The sequence below is a fragment of the Drosophila ananassae genome, chromosome 2L (genome assembly GCF_017639315.1).
Source record: "Drosophila ananassae strain 14024-0371.13 chromosome 2L, ASM1763931v2, whole genome shotgun sequence".
Taxonomy (NCBI): domain Eukaryota; kingdom Metazoa; phylum Arthropoda; class Insecta; order Diptera; family Drosophilidae; genus Drosophila; species Drosophila ananassae.
The window spans coordinates 26,111,961-26,136,296 of NC_057927.1; the positions used below are offsets into that span (position 1 = coordinate 26,111,961).

Below are 24,336 nucleotides of genomic sequence, written 5' to 3' on the forward strand. Positions count from 1 at the left end.
AAAAGTTTCGGTCCATATGAATATTATTTCCCAGTGGAAAACAAAAAAATAATTCCCATGCCTCGAAGACAGAAAAAAAACACAGTCAGAACTTTGTTCAAGTGGCATTTGCCACCCACTCCCATTCCCGGCAACGTAAATAAGCAAGCATGAGTTGCCTTTAAGTGAAATTCAATAACGCATAAAATATCAAGGCACAAAGACCTTTTCAAGCACACACACTCACTATATTTGCGGTAAAATGGGGCTTTTGGGAGGTTTTTGGGTGGATAGTTCACAGCCACATGAAACTCAAAGGAGTGCATGGATATTTTGCATATTACCCTTGGTATTATTCCTGGGCCACAGTCTGTAAGTTGGCTTCGGAATTGTCGTATACATTTTGGACTAACTTAGTTATGAATTTCCATTTACTTGGCCATGCATTAAATCCCTATCTAAATATGCAAAACGCATTTGGCAGGGAAAATTAAAGGCGGGAAGCCGAAAGTAAAATGAAACTTTGGCTCCATATGTCAACAAGTCGTTGACGCAGCTCTTTGCCTAAGACAAATTAAATTTATAAACAAATGGCGAACAGCTAACACACAAACTTCAGCAGAGGAAACAAAAAAAAAGTTAAGCATCGTGCATTTGCTCAAGCCCCGGGGTCCCAGGACGCAAAAAACCAAAAAAAAAAAATAAAAATAAAAGTAAAAACACAAATGTAACAGCACAACAACCACAGGATCTGAGGATCACAGGAAGGGAAAATGGCAACAAGCTGGCTCAGAGCAAATGCCAGTTATTATTCTTTCACCCGCTGAAGTACTGCCGGTTTTTCTTCTTTTTCATGTTTGGGGTTTTTTCGCATTAACCGAACGAAAACTGTTGAGCTGGGGGTTCCGCCTTTAAAAATGTTTCACTTAAGCAGGAAGCCTTCTCTGGAGCCCCAATAAAAACAAAATGTGTATACACGACAAACAAACATAAAGTTAGAAGCTCGTTAAATTACGCCAAGGGGTAAAAAATATGTACTGGAATATATATGTCCCGCAATGCGTACATGCTTTCACTTTTACAACGTCTCTGTATCTGTATCTGAATAATGCCAAGTTGTCAGGAGCTACAAGCACGTGCTGAGCAACAGTTTTTGTTTTTGTTTTTTTTTTTGCCAATTTCAATACGCTTGCCGTTATCTCCTAGCCAAATTCATTCATTTCTAGATAAGTTAAGTGGCCCGCCAGCTATTCCCAAACATACTCGCACATATACTTTATAATCCCAGCTCCAGTCGGTCTTCGCACGTGATGCCATAAAGCCAGACGGCGGTGGGGGAGCTCGGCGACTTACCATAAGCCTGGCTTGCGGCTTATACCAGTCGACGGAAAGCCCTGTTCCTCCGCCACTGCCGTTTCAACTTGGGCGGATAGGTGAAAGGTCGCCCCAGTTGCGGAATCAGTGAGGCGCAAATTGTTAAGGAAAACAGCGAACGCGTTCGCGCGCAAAAGGCGCGAAAATCTGATTTAAGACGACGGACCAAGCCGCAAAACCCAAAGTCAACCAAAAATAAATTTATGTCAAAAAATAAACGGAAAAGAAACCCTAGGCATATACCTTCTTTATAGGGTTTCTTAAATTTAAATCAAGGGTATATAAATGAAACATTTCAACCTTCCTTTAGGATAATGATTATTCAATGGACCAACCAAAATATAAACCATACACAGCTAGCATTATCTATTTAACTACACCTTAAACTCAAGAGCTTGATGGAAAAGTAACTAACAATAAAAGAAAAACTCATAATGATTGATGGAGTGCCCAAGTTTGGCATCGAAGGGCTACTATGTTCCATAAATAAACGAAACTGATGGCAGAAGTAGTAATTGCAACTCGAACAGTTGAATTAATCGCTTTCCCCCATTTCCGAGTAAAGTTTATCAATTTCAGAGCCAAAAATAAAATAACGAACTGCTTCCATGAAATGCGCGATATTAAAAAGTGCCCCAATTCATTTGTGTGTACATATTTTTTGGTTCGACATCAATAACCGATGAACTGCCATAAATCCAGGGGCATTCGTTTTATGAGAGACTTTCCTCCGAAAGGGGGAAAAGTGTAATGGTTACGGTTACTGGTAACTGGTAACTGGTAACTATAACAATTTTGGCAACCCCCGAAACCTTGTCACGCAATCCGCAAAAATGGCAAAGGAAAAAGTTGTCACAGCCTTTTCTGGCCCGAGGAACCACTTTAATTTCCTTGATATATGCCTGATGCGATAAGTTCCACCTGACAATGGGAGCATATCTATTATTAAGATCTGGCACCCACTAGGCATAGGCGAACGGAAGTAGAGGAGGTGGGAAAGCCGGGTACAATGAGCAGAAACACATGCCAATCGCCACGCCAGGACCCAAGGAGGAAAGAGCTCCTAAGCCTGTTCGGGTCATTAACATAAACAACTCTGCAGGCGTTGGCCACGTGTCGAGGCTGCCACAAGACCTAACCTAACCAGAGCAAAACCAAAACAGAAAAAAATAGGGCTTCCCGAAAAAAAGGGCAAAACTAGCAGAAGACAAACAAACACACAGGCAAAGTGAAAGCCAAGACAAAGGGACTCGTGGCCAAAAGATGCTGGCGGAGAAAGGCGATGCATAAATCATGGGGACCTGCCAGCTACCGAAATGGAACCCAAACCATAAACAGAAACAGAAAGCAGGGAGGGATCACGATGTCAGCAAATGGCAAAACTGTCATTTTCTAAAGAATTTAATTGACAGTGGAAAGTCATAAATTATATGGCATATCAAAGATGCCGGCAGGACGAATAGCAGTACGACGAACCCTCGAGCATTAGGGCTAATTGTGGGCACCAACATCCTGAGACCCGGGACGGTAGGTAAGCACGTGTCTGTGTCCGGGCGTGCGTGAAGGAAAAAACATTCCTATTTGGTTTGCTAATAAATTAATGATACACTCGTAACAGTTTCGCCTTCTCCAAAAATCTCGGCGCCCCAAAAAGAATAGAACACCGAAATGGAGGATTTTCAGGATGGCAACTTGTGACAAACACTTTGGCGACACTCGCACGCGATGACAATTTATAGCATTTCTGGCTAAAACACATACACACATACTTAAGCTCGCAGGACCCACGTAAGGGAGCCCGACCAGCAGCCATGTGACGAATTTGGGATTTCTAGGCGTCACTCGGACTGGCAGCCAAATGTCGGACCGCCGGCCAAAATCATTTATCTTTGGGCCATGCTCAAGTTCTTAGCCAATTCTGTGAGATTTAAGCACTTCTGGAATCAGCAAAAAAGGTTAAGTTAAATACTTATAATTGGGAAGTTACACAGAAAATCACTTTTTTGACCACTTGATTGAAACAGTGTACAAGAGCTCGCTCTGCATAAAAAAGGAGTTGGATGAGGTCGAAATGGGTAGTTGATAATTAATAATTTTGAAACTTTTTTTAGTAAGAATTAGATCACAATTGTTGTGAACATTTTTCAATACCCTTAATAACTAATTCAAAACTCCAAGTCTATTTATTTCACCTCTTAGTGAATCTATTTTATTAAAAGTATTATCATCACAAGCATTTAAATATATATTTAAACGCAATTAATTCCAAAAGTATGCTTCTCAATGATTTCGGAAATGGATATCAGCTGCTTCATTGTGTCCTTTACCACTGAATACTGGATCCGTGACATTTCAAGGGATAGAAGCTATTCCCTTCAGCTAAAAAAAAGAGCTTCGTAAATCAGAGCACACGCAAATGAACAAATAAGATGTGGATGCATGTACGTGATATTTTTATCGTCATATTACGTATACGCCTCTTATCATAAGCCGCGATGTGTTACCTTTCCGACTCGCTTGGCTTAGCACTATCATCGCTAACTATCTGGCTATAAAAAACTAGATTTAGAAAATCCCTTTAAAAATCGAATTTTGCGTACATTTGCAGTAAATATTCGAATACCTTCTGCAAGGGTAGGGTTGTTGTATACTCTTGAAAAATAAAGTAAAAAAATGCGTTGGAGAAAATGTCAAGATCTGGATGTCTGTTTGATTACAAGTTCAATGTCAACGTCGATGTAGTGTTAACTCTCGCCCTCAAAATTTATTTCTACACTGATTACAAAATTATTTCTTTTTTGCGTTACCTCACGATTTCGGTGACTTTTTGTAACTAATTGCTGGTCCAAATCTAAATTAAAATGCGTCTACCTCTTCACGAAACCCAAGTAAATGGATACAGCAAAAAGATCCAGCATCTGATCAAAGGGATGCCGGACTGGTACCGCGGATTGTCCTTATCCCAGATGGAGGCTGCCGACAACATGTCCACCGCGCTCAGGGATGACATGGATCAGAACACGACCACCAGGGTGGCGAAGCTGCTATGCCAATTGGGACTGCACCCGAAAGCCCCCTGGGACACTGTGATCACTGCAGTGAAGCTGAGTCGGGGCAACGACCTGGCTTTTCTTTGGTTTCTAATGGAACTGTGCTACAAGTCACCTGATCACGGACGCACCTATTGTGTGAACGAACAGATCATACTGTCGGCTATCTTCTGGTTGGACTTATTTCCCACCCTAAAGGAACTGGATCGATGGTTGCCGTTGCCCCATATCTCGCAGGCTGAGCGAAATCGGATTGAGGCGCAACGAAAAAAGCGCTTAAAATTAAAAAAGAAACGTGAACAAGAGCGGTTGGAGAAAGAGCTGGCCAGGAAGGCAAACACATCAAAACTAGCTCCCTATTTTGAAGAGCCTTTCCAAAAAAAGACGCCTGTCCGCCATTTGCTGTCCGATTACCCAGATCGTCCTGCTTTACTCTACGAAATGCCCGACGAGGATAATATGTCTCCCCTATCGACACGCTGGTTTGGGGACTACGAATTGAGTGAATCACGTCGTGTCGCACGGACGGTTATAAATGAGGAAATCGGCACTATGTTCTGCAACTTTGGGAAAACCCTAGTTGGTACCGATAGTATGGCAAAGTCCATCGTGAATGACGAAATCAAAAGCATCTTCGATTCCTTTAAAGCCGCCTCTTTGCCAGTAAGTGATGTGGAAACCTTGTGTGTCCATCATCGCCATTTGCGCGACATGGAGAAGTCTCTAAAGGATCAGTTGGAGGTTCTGAAAAGCAAAAGGTACGAGGAACTCATTTATGGCAAATCAAAAGCGGAGGAGCGACGGAAAAAGCTGGTAATACAGGAGCTGGAGGAAATGAGCGCCAATTACTTGAAACGTTTCCAAGAAATGGCAGCCCGCACTCGACTGGCCTCGACCAGAACCAAACTTTTCGGAGGCGGGGATGTGCAGGGCTATACTTTCGGTTGTCCCAAAGTTGAAAAGTGCGCCGAGAATGCGGAAGTTTGTTGCCAACCCTGTGGGAAAGTCGTAACGGAAGAAACGGTACCAGAGTCCGTTAAAAAATTGCAAATCAAGGTGCGCAAATCGAGCAGCAGGGTGAGAGTCAAGGGAGGAGCTTCGTCAAAATCCAAAAGAAGAAAGCAATCTAGAAAGAAACGTTCCAAATCTAGATCTAAAAGCCGACTGCAAAGAGGTAGTGTCAAATCCATCAACTTTGATGTAGTGTCAATACTAGAAAAGCAAAAGCCTAAACCCAAAACCGATTTCAAGGACATAGAGGTAAAGCTCCTAAAGGGAGAAAAACCAATTGTTCCAGGATTTCCTGACTTTCGGCCCGAAATCGCCGATGCTGCCAAGGTACAGACATACGATCCCTATGTCGGTCTGCCCCAGCGGAAAGTACGAAACCTGAAACAGCGTCCCAGTAGCTTGATGCAGTTCCTCAATCGTTGCGGAAGTGAACAGGACGAGGAGATGGAAGTGCCACAGAATGGCACTCCTTGTGCTCGTGCTGCACAATCCCGCAAGATTTTCGAACTGGGACCCGGGGGTACGAGTGTCGTAAAGTTTAACTATAGGGAGATTTTCGGGTCTTTGCAAACGACTCGTTTGGACGATGAGCGAATGCGTCTGAAGGAGGCGTTTGTAAGGGCCATCGATGACGATGTTCAGTATCTGAGTGCAGCCCTGAGCGGCGAGGAGGAGGGTTCCATAAATGCCATGGTGGGCAGAGCTGCCAAGCGGGTCTTTGCCGATGATGTGAAGGAATTTCACAAGGAGCTCGAAAGGCTGAGAATAAAAAAAGAAGCCGAGATGGCGCAAAAGAAACACATTCGCTTGGACTTTGGTCAGAAGTACTACGATCCCGATAACCTGCCCTTAATGAAGGAGATGCTAAGGCTTGGCCTCGAGAAGGTGGGCGAGGACAAGCGTTTCGTTCTCCCAACCTTACCGGATGTCCAAACGGTGCCATATCTACTCGATTGGATCTGTTATCGCTACGGAAAACTCTACTCCCAAAAGGCCAGAGAGAAGAGTTATTCCGAAGACAAGGCGGCCATAGAGTACATGGTCCGAATTATGGGACGTAGCTTGGTGAAGTTGCCTCCGCCCCGCGCAGCCGAAATAAATGAAAAAGATCGGAAAATGATTCGAAAAATGGCCCATTGCATGAAGGAGCAGCAAACTAAGAAATTCCTGGACTCCATAATGGGTATCAGCCGAGTATTCTACACGGCAATGAGGCCACAGCTCTGTGGGGCCACCATGAAATCCACTTTTTACGCCTACATGCCTGCCCACATTCACGACCTTGGATTCAGCATCAACAGAAATAATATCTGACTTCCAAGTAACCCCAGTAGTTTTGCTTTTCTGGGAGCTAAATTGTGGGAGCTTAATAAATGAATTCCTGACAACAAAGCTTTCCGCTTGGCTTTGAATCCACAAGGTTCTGCTAAATAGACTTAATAAACACAAATGTAAATCAATTAGCTCTGATTATTTCTCGGAGCCATGCATAATAATTTTACTTTAAATAGGCAACTCGGCTAATCAACAATGAAGGATGCAACTATGTGAGTTATTCCTTCTCCAATACTAAACTGGAATCTCTCCCATTAAATTAGTGCCTTAGTTTCATGCTTGTATGCAAAATAGTTTCACCATCAGAGCTAATTTAACCAATTCTGTTTTCCAAAGTGAAATATTTCATTAAATTACCTCACAGAGTTTGGGGAATGGCTATGTTTGTCTTTAGCTCAGTTTGCCTGCACGAATTTCATGCATCGATGCATTTCCGCTTCCGCTCCTGGCCAGAACTCGTGTCTTCAGGGAATTGCAGGCGACCTGCTGCAAGGCACACATGTAGCTGCGTTGTTTCATTATTAAAGCTGCATTCGCCTTGACCAGAACTGGTGAACGACTTTTAGGCCGGGATTCCTCTGGTCAATTCTGACTCGGGGAGCTTACTGGCATTGAACCGTGGAAATGCCGAATAGCATTATCCGCTCGGAAAACGGCGTAAAGTCAGCTTATTAAAATATTAATTGAAATTGGAAGCCCCGATAACTGGCCGCGGCCAGACTTCCGACAACAATGGACAACATTTCCATTTCCGTTTCATTCCCAGGACCAGGCCAACGTTTCATGTTGTGTTTTCATGTTTTCCCGAAAAGTAAACACGGCGCTGGTTTATCGCCCTCATAATTACGGCGTAATGAAAGTGCCAGACACGGTCAAATAAACGGTGCCAGCATCCTTGGCTTTCACCTGAGCATTCTGTATATATACTCATTTCTGTATGTTCGTTCAATGTATAACTGGCAGGTGAAAAAAAATGTGGGCACTCTCGTAAATGCGGGTGGACCATAAAACGCCAGAAACAAAAATATCCGAATAACGCGTAAAAATATCCAGACCTACATAAGTAGCTTCCAGATACGCTTGCTGTTCTAAGATTAGAATTTTCTCTTGTTTTATGCTGGTCGGGTAAATAAATCGCAATTGATTTTTATTGACTTCAAATATAGTTTTTTTCCCACTCATAGATTGTAAAAATTACTTTCCGAAAACTCGGAAAGTACTTTTACCTTCCTTTTAATTTTTTTTTACTTTATAAAAAATTGTAAACAGGACAAAAACTAATTAAAGACTATGAATAATTTCATAAAATATAATTCCAAGATATTTGTCTTTTACACATTGTGAATACTGTCTTACAGTAAATATAGACAAATACGTCTGGCCATTTGCTTACCATTCCAGATTGCGCATACGCCTCGTTAGCCATGGACACACTACGCAACCAATGCCCCTTTAGTCCGCCAGGGAAGATGCTGCATTTATTGTTTTACGAGCCATTAACATTAACAATTAGGCCTGCGGCCCACGGCCATTATGATTTTTACAACTCGCTTTAATTAGAAAAATACATTAGCAGGGAGAACTCTGCAGCTCTTCTTGTTTTCAGTTGTTTTTGGCCCGTTTCGGCCCAGTTTCCCGGCTCGTTTTAGCCCACATTCAGTTGCAGTGCTCGTGGATGCGGGTGCTGAAGGCGCAGAACATATAGTATCCCACCCCGGCCCCCAGTAAAACAGCCACGCACAGCCACACATTGAAGGTCATGAAGACAAGCATCAGCAGGAATGAGATGAACACCTGAATAACATGAAGGAAAGTCTGCAGGAGATGCATCCTCGAGCACCACACCTTGTGGCATGGCACCTGCGCGGGTGGTATTGCCTCCGGCAGGATGCGACGACCTCTCCCCTGCCCTCTTCCTGGATGGTTGTGCACCCGGTTGTGACCCGCGTGTGGGTTGGAGATGGAGTTAGCTGCCGTAGTGCCACTCCGCAGCGGCGGCATCGACGGCGATCGGGGTCGGTTCACATAGATCTGCGACGACCCTTGCTGCATCGTCGGCGGCAGCCGCGTGGGCTGATTGTAGCTAACCCGCCCGGAGCTCTTCTTCATCTCCTTGCCCGCCGCCAGCCGTTTATTTTGCTTCGCATATAGCCACTCGCGGAAAAACTTAAGAGCCTCATAGAAAACGGCCACCATGAAAATTGCCAGGCAAGACAGAACTATCGCCAAAGTGGACTCAGTGCGCCAGAACTTGACCAGTATGGTCTCGGTGTAACCGGTGTGGAAAAACATTGACATGGACATATCGTGATGGCCTCCACCATCTCCTGTACCGTGGTCACCGTGGTGGGAATGGTGACCTCCAGCACTGTTTTCGTGCGACATCGAGTCCTCGGGCTCGGGCATCGGGTGATGGTGATGATTAGAGTCGGAATGCATGTCGTGATCCATTGTATTATGAGAGTTGTGACCATGACCAAGCTTGTTGGCAATGCTGTGAACTTCCGAAGTGGTAACCGCATGCCCATGATGGTATGTCGCTCCCCGGTTGACCATCAAACGTCGGTGCCAGTGGGATCGAGCTGACGAATTATGTAAATTTTATCAACAACTAAATGACAGCTGTCAGTGCAAATTTAACAATTCAACAGTTTTATTTTTATCCGGCATTATCATTTCAAAACACTTAGTCCTTTCATTTTTTTGCCAATGTATGCGAAAACTTTTTTGCGATATCCACTAAATACTTTCCAGTTCGTTAAATACTTTGGGTAATCCGCAAATATTTTCCGGAATTTTTGGTTGGCAAAAATTCCACTGATTCCGTTGAACAGGAAATTTCTCTATTTTTATACCCTTGCAGAGGGTATTATAATTTTGGTCAAAAGTGTGCAACGCAGTGAAGGAGACATCTCCGACCCTATAAAGTATATATATTCTTGATCAGGATCACCTCCTGAGTCGATATGAGCATGTCCGTCTGTCCGTCTGTCTGTTTCTACGCAAACTAGTCTCTCAGTTTTAAAGCTATCGAGTTGAAACTTTGCACACACCCTTCTTTCCTTTGCAGGCAGTATATAAGTCGGAACGGCCGGGATCGGTCGACTATATCCTATAGCTGCCATATAACTGATTGATCGGAAATGCCATAACTTTGGTGTTTTTTAAGTTGGAGGGTTGAGACTTTCCACACATGTTATATTTGACCAAAATATCTTGTGTACAAAATTTCATAAGGATCGGCCGACTATAACCTATAGCTGTCATAGAACGATCGAAATTGGCATAACTTTGTTGTTTTTTAAGTTAGAAAGATGGGATTTGGTACGGATTCAATTTTGGGAAAAAAAATCTGATTTGTTGAATTTCATAAGGATCGGCCAACTATATCCTATAGCTGTCATATAACTGATTGATCGGAAATGCTATAACTTCGTTGTTTTTCAAGTTAGAAGCATGGGAGTTTCAATGGATTCCTCTTTTGGCAAAATAATTCGATATGCCAAATTTCATAAGGATCGGCCGACTATATACGATCCGCCATATATCTAATAATATAAGATGCGTGGCGCCACCTAGCGGACTGCGACTCAACTGCAAGGGTATATCAACTTCGGCTCCGCCCGTAGTTAGCTTTCCTTTCTTGTTTTACCCGATTTTTATACAATATATTGATGGGAGCTTCCGCCAGGGTCTAATGCCTGTTCTGTTGAATCATTAACATAAATGACAGGCGGGTACAACATGCCACGTGCTACAAAATCAATGCATTTCTGTCCGCTTTTCGTTGTCCTTTTCATTCTCATTCTCATTTCCCACGGCCAGAACAAGCGAGCAAATTTGCTGCCGCTAATGGAATCCATTTTTCACTCGCCTCTCCGATGAGACGAATCCGGCAGAATCCTCCTCTTTCGGCCTCGACCATGCATATTAATAAAGATTTAAGCGCTGGCAACCGTCGAAATTAAGATCGTACACTGGCAGCTCAGCTCGGGCACTCTTCTGCCACGAATTGCTCACGAGCTGGCCATTAGATTGTGTAATACTAAATATTAATCATACACAGCGTGGTGCGCGCCGCGTTAATTTATGGGCCGGTCCACTGATTGCCGAACAAGATTTTTGAGCCAGACGTGCTGCAATCTTTCCGTGTCTTTTTAGGAACGAAAAGAAGTACGTGTCGAGCCGAATGAAAGTCCCGAGTAAGGGGAAAACAAAATGAAGCCACTAGCTGTCGGTGGGAACGCCTCACTGACCGCCCATTAATGCTGCTGCTTTGTGCAGGAGCACATTAATCATTTCGAATGCTTGCAGCATCCATCGCAGCATGGCTCCACAGTAATTTTTTGTCCGCCTTTGAAATTTAGTTTTTTTTGTGTTTTTGTTTTATTTTCATGGCTGGGAAAAAACAAAGGACCTCTAGAAAGCCGGCAACAAAGTGAGTCCTGCATTAAATGCTTTTCTTTCTTTGGCCGCTCGAGCATTTCCGTTTTCATTCAGCTTCCTCGACCTAAGTCGTTGCATTGAGAGAAAACTGGAAAAAATACTGCAATTAAAGAACCATGATTTCTTGAAAAAATATTTTTTAAAAGAAACAGAAATTTTCGTTAAAAAACCCTACAAAATAAGCAGATTTATTCTAAAAAACATACTTTAAGATGTTAAAGGTACAAACAGCTATGAAAGATAAGGCAACTCCAAAGCTACGAAAAATATAAGCAAAAAGTCATTTAATCCTTAAAAGTCCATTTACTTAATTTAGGCCTTATACCCTTTCGCTGTCCGTCGACTAAGCTGCATTTCTCTATTGTTTGCCGTCCAGGGCTGACGGTCGATTTTAATTCCTTTTGATGCCCGACACGGCTTAAAGCTCCATTCCATTCTTTATCAATTGTCTTGTAGACCAAAGCGTTAATCATGCAGCATTTAACGAGACCAAAGCCGACTGCTCCCCTGGGACCGAGATTTCAATGGTCAAAGTTTTGCCAGGACGATGCTCACTTTTTGTGCTCTATGCCACACCAGCTCGATAGGGCGACAGCCATGAATTCCGAGAAGGAATGAAAAATGTGTGCCAAATGTGTGTGGGTGTTGGTCTTGATGTTGGTATTGTTGTCGGGAAACCCGAAAAGAAAAGCGGTCCGCACGCAGAGAGCATTTTTGCGACCCAACGGGAGGGCCAAACGAAGGCAGGCAGCGTTGCGTGTAATCGCGCTGCTAAGTCCATTTAATCAACTTAATTTTGTACAAATTCTCAGACATTTCGGTTCACTTTTCCACCGTGCTTTCTTCATTTTTGGGAAAGTGACGCAAGACCCGCAGGACGGCATTTAATAAAACATTTTCCACAATTATAACAATACAGGAATGGGATGTGGAAGAGGGCCTCCAGCTGCAGATTCCTATCGCGTTGAAATGTTGAAATGGAGTTGTTAGCGCTGGAAATAATTTACATAATTCGTTTTGAATACATTTTGACAATGGCGAGGTGAGCGTGTTGCATACTTTTGGGCCGCCTCCGGAGAGATTGCCTACCCACCTGGCGTATACGCAATATTTGCTAACACCTCGAGACTCGAGTACACAAAGCTGAGGCAAGTTTAATGAAAACCACACACACACATCCAAATCCCGCACGAAAATTCGTTTTGCTCCTGCGGTTATTTTGTCACAAAAGTCAGAAAAGTAAATAAAATGTCGTACCCTAGAACTGTAACTTGATTAAATTTTATATTTTGCCAGTGCTCCTTGAGCCATTTAATACCCACACAAAATATTAAATTCCCGTTTCGCAGAGATGCTGCTTTGATATTTATTAAATTTAACATCCGACATCTAAGAGTAGTCATCATCAGAAACAGCAGCGGCCGCCATTCCACGGACTGAAAGTCATTTGCCACACTTACAGCTGAAATTCGAGCTCATTTCTTTGGGCAAATACATTCGGAAATTTGTCGTATTACCTTGCAGCATTGACATTTAGATCCCGGCCGTGGAGGGACGGGTCATCGATTTTCGATTGCGTTATCGAAACAAATCTAGTAGCTCGTAAGTAGTCACTTTGGCGGCCTTTTCGCAGGCATCCTAAAACGAGCTTAAAAAAATACATAGAAAAGGCAAAAAGAAAACCCTAGAATTAAGAGTGCCACTCACAGGAAATTGAGCTCAATTGGGGTTTTTTTTGTTACGTGCCGCTACTACTGCTACTGCTGCCGTATTTTGCTTTTGCTTTTATTGTTTTTTCAGGACTCGGGACTGTCCAGAAAAGGTTCTTCCTGGACGCCGTCGCTCCTGCTGTCAGTTGATTTATGTGGCGAGTGCTTGTTAACACTTCATAGCTACGAGCCTGACAACTGCAGGCATTTTCAACAAACGTATTCTTTTTTTTTTGCCTTTCTAAAAGTGGCCAATTCGCCCCTGTACCCTGAATCTTACCAAGGTCTTCTCCCTCAGCTCTGCCGGCTTGCTCCCACCGATTCGAGATGTTTCATAAACGTCGCATTAGTGTCACGAAAAATACTAATAGAAAAAGTGCTCGTAAAACTGCAGACTTTACTGCTTGCGATACGATAAATTTTACGCTCACTGGTTGCAGCATCAATTTCGCTGCAGTCGTCAGCTCTTTTTTCATTTTGCGACATCGTTGCTATTTGAATACAAAAATCCGCTTAACCGAAGAGGCAAAGCGGACCCAAAAACACATATCCCCGTCCACATCCGAGGCGGAAGGCGTGGCCTTGTGCTATGGTGTGTGGGGTGCTACCTTTGTGTGTGCTAGTTCCTTTTCACTCTTTTTTTTGACTGCCTCATAAAGTGGCATCCTAGCATGTACCGAGTAGCTTGTAGTGGAAAGAAACGGGCGTAAAATCATCATTTATCAGCAAGCAGCCAGGAGCTGTAATGGCACAGTGGAAAAATCAAACTTATATAGTTTAATGGCATCTGCATTTTATTACACTTTTTTATTTCAATCAAACATATTTTTCAATTGTTTTCCAACTGTTTTTTTTTCAAAAGTCCTTTCCATTGCTATTATCTGTGCCACCACTTTTATAAAATATTAAATGGCTTATAAAATTATTTATTAAATAAGGAAAAATAAATAGCAATTTCTCAATAATAATATTCCTATAGCCTGACAAAAAGAGTGCCCAATTATAACAATGTTTTAAAAAATAAAGGTTTTACAGAAAAATTTATTTATGCTTTGTTTTAACAAAACCCTACCATAACTTATAATATGCTGAAAATTGCTTACCATGTACTTTTATGCAAAAGATAAACTCAAAACTATGTTAACCATGCACTTGGGTATTTTTACAAATTGAATGAAATTTTCCAACAGTGTAAATATGCTGAAAAACTACCAAATTGTTGAACAATTCGGTGCCATTTGTGTGAGTACGCCTGTGGCAGTGGTTCTGCTGCTGGCGCCGTCAGATCCGCATCACTTTGTCATTGTCATACCCTTTTTTGAGTGCCTTACACTTCCTGGAATCTCGGCCAACTGCTTAGGAGCCCATGCCTCGAAGCCCTGTGCCTTGTTTATGTCTGAGCTTTTCACCAGCAAAAAAGGAGCGTGGCAGGCGAAGACGAAAAAAAGGATAGAACTGAAAGGGAAATAGAGGAGGTTTCTAAAATTTGCATACAGAAACGCACATTTCGTGAGCTTCCGCCGCAGATGTTTGTTGGTTCTGTTTGCCTTTTGCCATTTTGATATGCACGCCATGTTGGCGTCGCATTCGCCTCTCGCTTCGACTTCCGTTTCCGTGCATTTTGCACGTTTGCCCAACTTGTCACTCTCACTGAGCAGAATGCACTGGTAGCTGTCCTAGCTTATAAATATATATCCTTTTTTTGTTTCGTCCAGGCAAAGCCACTCGCAGTCTGTTGAATTGTGCACCGAGTTTTCCCCCAGATGCTGCAACTGGTTTTTTTTTGGATTTGAATTCAATTCCTATTACGAGTTTTTCAACTCCAGAATAAAATGCTTTGTAATTTTTCAAGAGGTATGCCTGAAAGGGACCCCACTTGCCGAAGAAACCAATGAAAAACCAATTTAATTCAGGTAAATTACATTTATACGATTTTCCTTTTATTTGATGCCTTAACTTTCGCATGATTTCAATTTGTGTTTCGGAAAACAGTTTTCAAATGCAGTTTTGTAAGCTTCACTCGGAAAGTGTTTTTTAATCTTTACTTGGGTTTGTTTAGTGGTTTAGTTGTTACATCCAATACTTTTGTTTTAGTAATAATATTTGATGTTTATTTTTGAAATGAACTTTAGTTCGGGTTGCGTATAATTAGCTGCGCTTAGTTTTGTCATGCTCGTTTGCCGTTTTGTTTGTTTTTCATTTTAATTTTCATTTTAAATTTCAATTTCATTCTCATCTTGATGTGGCGATGTATGCGAGTGTGTGAATGGGTGGGTGGGGGTTATGTAAATAGTTTGGTAGCTCATCCCTCGCTTGTGTTTTTGCGATTTAATTTAAACACCAAGTTTTATAATTTTTCATTATCGTTTGTCGGTCGGTTTGCGGCGCGAATATCATAATGCACTTTTCGGAGTGCTTACATACATATACATACAATAAAAACATGCACACTTAGTAGATACTATATCTATATGTTTAGGTATGTATGTGTATTACGTCTGATGCAGCTTCATTCTAAACATAAAAGTAATGCTTAATGTTTGGTATCACAGAGAGGCGTGACTTTTCATACAAAATACAACAAAAGACTAATGCAGAAAGTTACAAAATACAATTTAGTTCACTTCTTAGTTCACTTGAGCTTGAGCTGCACAGTGTACACGTACTACATATGTATAGGCTACTCTTTTTGTATATTTATATATATATATATTGTATATTTTTATTTGCATGTATCTTTATAGACAGAGCTGGGTATTTACAGAGGATAGCACAAACGTAAATTTAATCGTATCTAGACTTAGGTCTGCAATCCGCAGCTTGTAAATTTAATTTTTGGCTCAGGTTGAGTATCGCAAATCAACTAACTACTCCGGCAAACATTTATTTGTTTGTTGCAGGGCTAGAGGTTAGAGGGAAGTGGGAAGTGGACTAGGGCTAGGGCTAGGCAGATTGGTTTGCGGGGGTGGGGATATCCATAGATTCGATAACGATTGTGTTTCATATTCGGTGCTGATTGTTTTCGAAACATAAAAGGAACCGTAGAAACCTGTCACAGTTACAACCGTGTGTGTGTTTGATGTTTTTCTCATATGTGTTGGTTGGTGTGTGAGTGTGTGTGTGGGTGGGTGTGTGGCTGGGGCCACTCTGATTGCTTAGTACTACTTTTAAAATTACAACAACAAGTTACATTTAGAGGAGTCGTCCACGATGTCGCCTTGCGCGAATGTAAGGGGCGGTGCACATATACAGAGATACGCACTACTAACACTACTACATACAAATATCCATTTGTGGGGGTATGGGTGTGGAAAGTAATCTTCGATCAGCTAACTTCTTCCTTCTGGAAACTCAAGTTTCAAAATCCATTTATCATATATACTTTGGTAAATTATAGCTTCAATTGAGTTTTTTTTTTTGTTTTCTTAATTTACAATTTTATAATTTAAGAGTTTCTGATTTTCAATATTTAGTTTGCCAGAAAAGCAGCTCTTTCTGGATTACTTTCCATGACTTTACAATTTTCATAAACTTATTATAGAGTTCCGCCCAGTATTTGAGTGTTTCGAGCCTTTTTTGAAAATCCTTTAGATGATTTCCCGAACTGCATCGATGTCCTTTACCATTCAGTTTTGATTGGCTTTCATTAACGATTTCTAGAGAAAACTTTCCCGGGCACCGTGTCTTTCATCACCGAGCATTACCCTTTGCGATGGCGGTTCTCCGTATTGATCCTGGTAGTAGTTCTCACGCATCATCGTGTTGAGGCTGGAGCAGCGGAAGTAGAGGATCTCCTGGAACGGCTTGCGGAAGTCACGGTTCAGAGTGGCATATATGATGGGGTTCAGCAGCGAGTTGGCGTAGCCCAGCCAGAGGAAGAGCGAGGAGAGAGAGGCGGGCACGTGCATTGTTTCGAAGGGACGAATCAAAGCTAGGATGAAGAACGGTAGCCAGCAGATGGTAAAGGCCGACATGATGATGCCCAGGGTGGTGGAGGCTTTCTTTTCCTTCGCCAGCTGAAACCGCAGCTTTTTGTGGTGCGGTGAACCAAGTAGACCGGTGGAGCCACTGACTCCCCCTCCTCTGCCGTGGTGGCCACCACCCAGACCCACGCCCAGGGTTCCTCCACCTCCTCCGCTGCTCAGGCCACCGCAAGTGGAGTATGTTAGAGAGGTGTTGCCCACACTGCTGTGCCGCTGGCCGTTTCCTCCCAGTTCCGTGTGACCCAAGGACGGGGCCTGCGGGGCTGTGGGCGATCCGGTTCCATTCAACGCCTGCTGCAAATGGGTCTGCGCCCTCTTCTCCTCCAGCACAATGCGCCGCGCCGCCCTGAAGATCTGGTAGTAGACGAATAGCATCACCGACAGCGGTATGTAAAACGATCCCAAGGTGGCGTAGATCTGATATGCAAAGTTCTGGCACACTGTGCATATAGGCTGGCCATCCTCGTCCTCGTGCTCGTTGCCCAAAATCAGCAGGGGTGGCAGCGAGATGCAGGCAGCCGCCAGCCAAACAATTCCCACGCAGAGCATCATCCTGCGCGGTGTCCGCTTTACTCCGTACTCCAAAGGCTTTGTAATGGCCAAATAGCGATCCACGGATATGGCACACAGATTCAGAATCGAGGCTGTGCAGCAGAGCACATCGAAGGATACCCAGATGTCGCAAAGCAGAGGGCCGAAGTTCCACTTTTCCAGAACCTCGTACAACAAAGCCATGGGCATTACCAATAGGGCAACGCACAAATCGGAGAGCGCCAGTGATACAAGAAGATAATTGCAGGGTCTACGCAGTTTTCGAACCATGCACACGGCGATGCAGACCAGGACATTGCCCACCACTGTTCCCAGTATGACAATGAGCAGGACAATGCTCACGAAAATAGATTGTAATGGTGGCAGGACAAACTCCCCTGCAGCGAACTCCTCCAGGAGCAAGGGCGTATCCGACAGGGGCACCAAAGTGGTGTTACTATCCCCTAGATAACTGCTGGTAATGCCCTGATACGTAACTATGGCCACTAGGCTGCTGTTCATGGGGGGAGTGCCACTTAAGGACGTAACCGAAGACGCAGCCGAAGCGGAGGCCACGGCGCCTAGAAAGGCGCTACTGCTGTTGGCAAAGTCCGGTGATGACGGCTCCGTCTCGCTTTCCAGGAGCGGAGCGGCCGCCGTCGCCTTGGCCGCTCCATAGGCTATCCAGCTGCTCAAGAATAAAATACAAAGAGTCAGTGTGGCGGTGGAGATTAGTTTCCGTTGACAGTGACCGGTTGCAGCCATCAATTTTGTGTAATTCTGGTTTTCTTTCATTAAACGCTGCTTCCGCGGGCCAACGCGGCGTATGAGCAACCCACAGCTAACCTGCTGCCTCGCATCGCGCTCTCGATTAGCCAAAGGTTCATTGCGCAACTCTACTCACTTTCCCGCCCAGCACAGCTCAGCACTGGCCATTAATCATAATAATTTCAATAAAAATAAGTCCTCTTATTAGTTTCGCCTCGGGCGCGTCTTGATTACTAATTTATGTGGGGGCGTATGCTTAATAAAAACGCTGCTTGCGGCTTCCAGTTGATGTGGTCATTGACTTTTATGCCTTGTACTTGTGGGTTATCTCCTTCAATAAATCTTTTCCTCCGCCGTTCAGTGCCGTCTTGGGGTCTGTCTGATTGTCGCCTGGAAATAGAAAATGTGAGAAAACCATTACTCGTTTCGTGCCTATAAAGTGTCAGTGGATTAAATTCTGGATTTAAATTCACTTAAAGTTCAAGGTGCTTGGTGGAAAACCTCTTGCCTCTTTCTACATCTCTATATATCTGCTTATTTCCATTTTTCCTCACTCTGGGCTCTGGTTCGTTACTCCTCCAAGCTCACAAAGGACCTTACCACACGCACATGTCGCCCTAATGATGGTTACAGTTGTTACGATTTCCAAGGAAAATTCTTTAAACAATGAAACAATGAGGGAAAAAAGGAAAATAAAAAAGGCGAAAAAAGAGAAACAACCGCTAACGTTTTCATGGCCCGGCGGCCATGTGCTCTTGCTAAGAATTTCCACCATTTTTCCGCGAGTCACGAGTCTGGATGAATCATTCGGCGGAAAAGTGAAAAGGGAGACTGACCGCAGTCTCTTCGTCGCTGGCGCGGTCCTTTTGTATTAATTTTCATACTTCTTTTGATTATTGAATTGCTGTTGAGCCAAGCCACCGCCAACCTGCCCAGACCACAGCCACGGTAGAGCCACGCCTACGCCGCCACTGCCATTGCCATTGCCACAGCCACAGCCGCAGCCACCGCCCACTGGCACTTGCCGAAACAAATAAACAAAGAGCAGCTAAAAGGCGGTGGCGCCTCCGCCATTGTTGTGGCCATTTTCATTTGGCAGCTTCCGTTTCGCATCTTTATTTATTTCGCATTCCAGCGCTCCTCGCCCGAAATCCAGGCATTTATTCTTATTTTTGTGGTCAGAGCTAGAAGAAGCAGTCGAAGTACAATTTATACATTTCTCCCTAATTGAATTTCTTTACAAAACACCGAAAGTGTCGTCGACCGCTTTAAAAAAAGCATTTGCCTTTCTGCGAATTCGGCTCTCATGTGTCGACACTTTGCGATTTATTGAATGCGGCCGAGTGGCAATTGTGCCACGGGAAGTGGAGGGGCGGGGCCGATTGAGAGGCGTCTAGACGACCAGACACTGCCACACCTGTGCGGCAGGTAAGCGACACTCTCGACACTTGAAAACTGAAAAATTTGAGTGAAATTTGAAACAAAGCCCTCGGGGCAATCACTTTTTCTAAGTAGATGCCCAGCATCATTAAAAAACTATTCCCAGGGGCATAATGATGTAAATAATCGAAAAATAAATTAAATACCCAGTTATTCTGGTTTTGTATTGCTAAAGTTTATGTTTTTAAATTTCTAATTTTAATAATCTGTACTTGAATTCACTTCAATGCGAACATGAAAAAGACTAAACCATATCACTCCGTAAATTATAATAGTCAGAAAAAAATATAAATCCAATTTAATAACTAAACTACCAATTTTTCCAATCATAATAAATTCTCCCCTGCTGGGAAATTAGCTGACAATTTCAACTAAGAATACGCACGATTTTGTTTCCCCATTGTATTTATGAATGCATCAATGCATTTGAATCTAATCAAATCTATTCGAATAGAATCGAATGATATTTGGTAGTCAGCTGCGCTCGAGCCACTTTTGGTGCTAATTATCCTAATCAAGGAGACAAGATGGCCCAAAAGCCCAGCACCATTCGCAATTATTTGGTCAGCAAACAATAAATTGTAAGCCGCTTTAAACTCCGGGCAGGACGATTCTGTCATGTACTGTCCTGTCCGGACGAATTCTCCTGGCAACGGGACATAAATAATGTAATTTAATTATGAATCGTTCGGGGGCGTGATGGGGACCGATTTCGCAGCTAAAGCTTCAAAAAGCCTCCGTTTTCTGTGTGGCCTTATTTGTATTATTGCCAAAGCCGACAGGGGGACGTAAATATTCATAGGTTTTAATATTTATGTCCTTCGTCCTGCATGAGCAACTTTCAGCCAGCTCTGGCTTTATTTTCCCTCCCCCCTCTCCGCTCTCCCTGTTATTTGGTATTCCGGATAAGGAGGCACAACTTTTCAAATATTTGGCAGTTTCTCTGGCTTTTGCGGCAGCGTCTTGAGGTCTGCCGCAGTGGCTCGACTTGGCTGTGCCGACAGGACTCGTTCTGTGCGCATCCGAGAGTGGTTCTGCAAAACAACTATTAGTTTAGTTGAGCCACTTTGTTGTAAATAAGAAATAGTTTACTGCGGCGCATTGGCGGAGATTTCAATCTAGATTTACGCCACCCCTTTCTGCCTTATTAAGTGCTGTAGAGGATTTACTGGCTTGCCTTTCAGTTAACACAAAATATATTTTATGGCTGCGCTGACGCTTGCAAATCCGTAAGTTTTGCCCAACTCCGGTCTTTCAATAAGCCGAGGAAGAAGATAATATAAATGCGGCGATAAGGGGTCTACAGGAGGTAGAGAAGGGAGCATAAAGTGCTTTTTAAAATCAGCGAGCGTAAACTTAATTTTTGCAGATATCCCAAGCAATTGTTTCAAGCAGCTCCGTTGAGTATCCCCCACAGCAGCCACTCGACAGAGAATGCAATGCAGTTGATGGTTGCAGTTTATGGTCTGCTGCGAACCGCACTTCAACTGCCCTTGCCTCTGCCCCTGCTGCTGCCCCGCCCTCTTGTGTGTCTATCCGCCCCCTTTTTTATGCGGCTTGCCTTGGCGCCGGCACTTTGAAGCATTAAGCTCTCCATTCGCCTTTTTTTACCAGACAGCATTTTTAAAGCTGATCAGATTTGTGGCTGAGAACCGAAAGTCACGAGCCAAGTGACTCACAAAAAAATTGAGACGGCTCTGGGGGAGGTACACATAATAAATTTTCCAAAAAATAAAATGAAAATGACATTTTATTTAAATAAAAAAATGTAGCTACCATTCAAACTTAATAGCTATGGGTAGGTTAACAAATTCGGTGCTCAAAGGAGGAATGAAGGAGGAAAATAAAACATAATAAGTCCCAGAAAATGTGAGAGACAACTGTTGGTAAGACCTGTAAGCCTCAGGAGATTAGGGAGAGATTGAAATCTGTGCAGGCAACCGGGCGTATGCGTAATGGCCAACGCCACCCACTCATTTCATATGCTCGCGAGCGCATTTCAATTACAAAGTCATAAAATTTGATTTCTCATGCAGGCTCCTTCACATTCCAATTTTTTGCTCCTCTTCGTTTTGTGCTTATTTATGTGTTATCCTTGGAGCATTTGCCATTTGCCAAGTGCCTGCCCGCCGATTTAATTTCAACCTGACACATCACACGAGGGACACCGCTGGCACAGACACACACACACTTTCTGACACACGGCTCAAGGGCTCACAAAATTGCTGTAAATGGATGCGAGTTAAAAAGCCAGCAATTTTAAATTGCCGCTGTCGACATTGGCGCCCCTTTCGGTGGCAGTTTCTTCTTTTTTCCTTATTCCCTTTTTGGAAGGGCGAGTTAAAGAGGGGACCTGGCAAAATCCATCCATCCAGCCGAAGGGAGGGTAGAATTCTTGCGCACTTGATGTTTATGTGTCAAGCTGCTCTTGGTTTACATTGCCTTACACTTTTTTCGTCTCGTCTCGTCCCGGCGTTGGCATGGTTGTAAATAATGAATGCGTTGATTTCGAATCATATATTTGTGCCAGCCCGCTAACACACAACTACAAAATATGGGAAGCAATCAGTGAATGACAGAAATTGTTGCAGGAGAGGAAAATATTGGGAAACAATTGTTTCATTTTATAGCTTATGAGGCTCAAGTTTAAAGGTTTTTTCCACCTCTGAAATATATAATATTTTCTGTCTGCAAGCTTGATGTATTTCAGCTTGAAGCGAGTGTCATTTCGGGCAATCCTTTACCCAGAATGAAATATTTAGCAACGCTTATACTTTCCCTTTCAAGGCCAGTCAAGTCAGTCAAGTGCTCGTCCTTGCCATTAATTTTGTTTGAGAGTGTTGCTACAGGAACAGTTTGGTTAAAATGCCTGGCATATGTAAGTATCAGGGGATGTGAGTGTGTGTTCTTGTTTGTTTATTTGTGTGAATAATAAAATTTGTGCACAAAACATGTGTAGAGGAGAAAGCGAGTGAAAACATTTGCTTATCTTTAGGAATTCCCATCCTGTCGCTGCTGGGCTGACATTTTCACTGGTGTTTCATTTTTGATAATGTTTTTGCATTTAAAGTTCACGTGGGCGTATGAGTGATATGATTTGCATATATAGGCAGGCCACTCACAGGCACATTTCTTTTATTTATGTGTGCGTGGGTGATGTAATAAAGCATTGAATTTTACATAAATTGCGGGCACGGCCCTGTGTCGTCTTCCTTTTTCAGGCAATAGCACGGAATACGCTTTGCTTTAGCCATTACCAGCGGGCAACAAAAAACCCAAACAGAGAAAAGGAAAACAACACGCATTTGCATATTTGGTTGTTGCGCCTAATAGTCTTTTGTTATTTTCATTTGATTATTTATGGTGGCCACCCAGGGTATACGAAACAGTACATCGATGATTCCCGCCGGTGGAATTTATGCGCTCCTCTCCTGATACGTTACATAAATGCCCGTTTTGTCAAGTCAAATATTTGTTGTCGGTTTTATGGCTCATTCTGTTGTTGTCGCTTGTCGGTTGTCGGATGTTTTTTCACAATTTATTGGTTTTAAAATTATTTCTTTGGCGCGCTCTGACATCACCATAAAAAATGTCATTTCGCCTTTATTTACGGAAATATTTCTGTCGAAGTGCTCCCTTTGTTCCAGCCCATTGTCCTGGCCATTGTTTCGGCTCTCCAGGCGTGTAAACAAAACTGCTAATTGTTCTCAAATTGCCAACTTGTTGGCGTTTGGTGAAACACAAACTATTCCTGGTCTTCAATCAACGTAATGACTCGCCACTGCCTGGCCGGTTTCCATTGATTTGATTTTTTCCCAACGACCTACGGAGAATGCAACGCCAATTGCGACACAAAGTGAAGAACATCTGATGCGAGGACTCCATTCTAATCCAATCTAATCCGCTTGGAAAGAATCTCCATCTTCATCTGCAGTTTCTGCAGAACCGATGCACCAGCTGCTGCTGATGCAATGCAACAAAGTGCATGGCTGGCCCAGCAATTTTCCACTCAATATACTCGCGCTGACTTTTATGAGAATGCCGGCCATCGTGAGCGCCCGTGGAATGTCTCTTCCTGCGTCCTGAATCCTGAATCTCCTCCGATGAGAGAGTCATAAAATCTTTTTATATGGCTGCCGGATAACTTTGTCTCGAAGCTGCCACTAATTGAATTGTTTTCCAAGGGCCAAGCGTGCACTCCAGAATGCATTCCCCGCCTTGCCATAATGTCGAAATTAAATTCCTTTCAAAGGTTAAGCAAGCTACTAGAAAATGTGCTCTCCGGAGCGGAATTATTTCCATTATCCTTTTGAAATAAACCAGAACCCTAAATAGTAAATAAGCCAATGTTGTCTCTTCTGCGTTATCTTTGGCCAACATAGCACCTTGAGAGTCTTGTGGAGTGCTAAGCTCATATTCTAATTTAATCATCTCTTTAAAACATTATACAATATTTTTAATTTATCCTGGCTAATCTGGCACAAGGACCGTCTGCACTTTTGAATCCGTGAACGCTTGTCTAGAGTCAAGACCTACCTTTTTCCTGCGTCGCCGTGTTTGTCGCCGTCTCTTTCGATTTGCTGTAGCTGTCTCCCTCCCTGGCTTAGACACTCTTCAGACGTCTGGAGCGCGTGTAGCTGCAATGAATGAGATAAGTGATGAGGTGTGTGTAAGTAATTAAAGGACCCCAACACATAATGGGAGTTGAGC

General features: G+C 43.2%; 3 protein-coding genes across 4 annotated transcripts in view; 1 reads left to right on the top strand and 2 right to left on the bottom strand.

Moving 5' to 3' along the window:
• Nucleotides 1–4,043: 4,043 nt before the first annotated feature.
• LOC6505582 lies at nucleotides 4,044–6,874 on the top strand. Its single transcript, XM_001964621.3, has one exon. The coding sequence runs from the start codon at nucleotides 4,215–4,217 to the stop codon at nucleotides 6,726–6,728; it is 2,514 nt and encodes an 837-aa protein (XP_001964657.2). The 5' UTR covers nucleotides 4,044–4,214; the 3' UTR covers nucleotides 6,729–6,874.
• A 1,406-nt stretch (nucleotides 6,875–8,280) lies between these two features.
• Nucleotides 8,281–9,384, bottom strand: LOC6505943 (high affinity copper uptake protein 1). The gene has a single exon (XM_001964620.3). It carries the CDS (start codon nucleotides 9,303–9,305, stop codon nucleotides 8,406–8,408), a length of 900 nt encoding a protein of 299 aa, XP_001964656.2. The 5' UTR covers nucleotides 9,306–9,384; the 3' UTR covers nucleotides 8,281–8,405.
• A 5,063-nt stretch (nucleotides 9,385–14,447) lies between these two features.
• The window catches only part of LOC6505942 (5-hydroxytryptamine receptor 1), a 50,276-nt gene continuing 40,387 nt past the window's right edge, over nucleotides 14,448–24,336 (bottom strand). For both annotated transcript variants that reach the window (XM_032449577.2, XM_001964619.4), the window contains 2 exons: nucleotides 24,163–24,263; nucleotides 14,448–18,576 (listed from right to left, as the gene is read on the bottom strand). In XM_032449577.2, the coding sequence (XP_032305468.1) occupies nucleotides 16,561–18,213 (1,653 nt within the window). In that variant the 5' untranslated portion in view covers nucleotides 18,214–18,576; nucleotides 24,163–24,263 and the 3' untranslated portion in view covers nucleotides 14,448–16,560. The remainder of the gene's footprint in view (nucleotides 18,577–24,162; nucleotides 24,264–24,336) is intronic.

What these genes read in the sequence shown, in the direction of transcription:
- LOC6505582 (XM_001964621.3), top strand. Translation starts at nt 4,215, where the DNA reads ATGCGTCTACCTCTTCACGAAACCCAAGTAAATGGATACAGCAAAAAG.
- LOC6505943 (XM_001964620.3), bottom strand. Translation starts at nt 9,305, where the DNA reads ATGGTCAACCGGGGAGCGACATACCATCATGGGCATGCGGTTACCACT.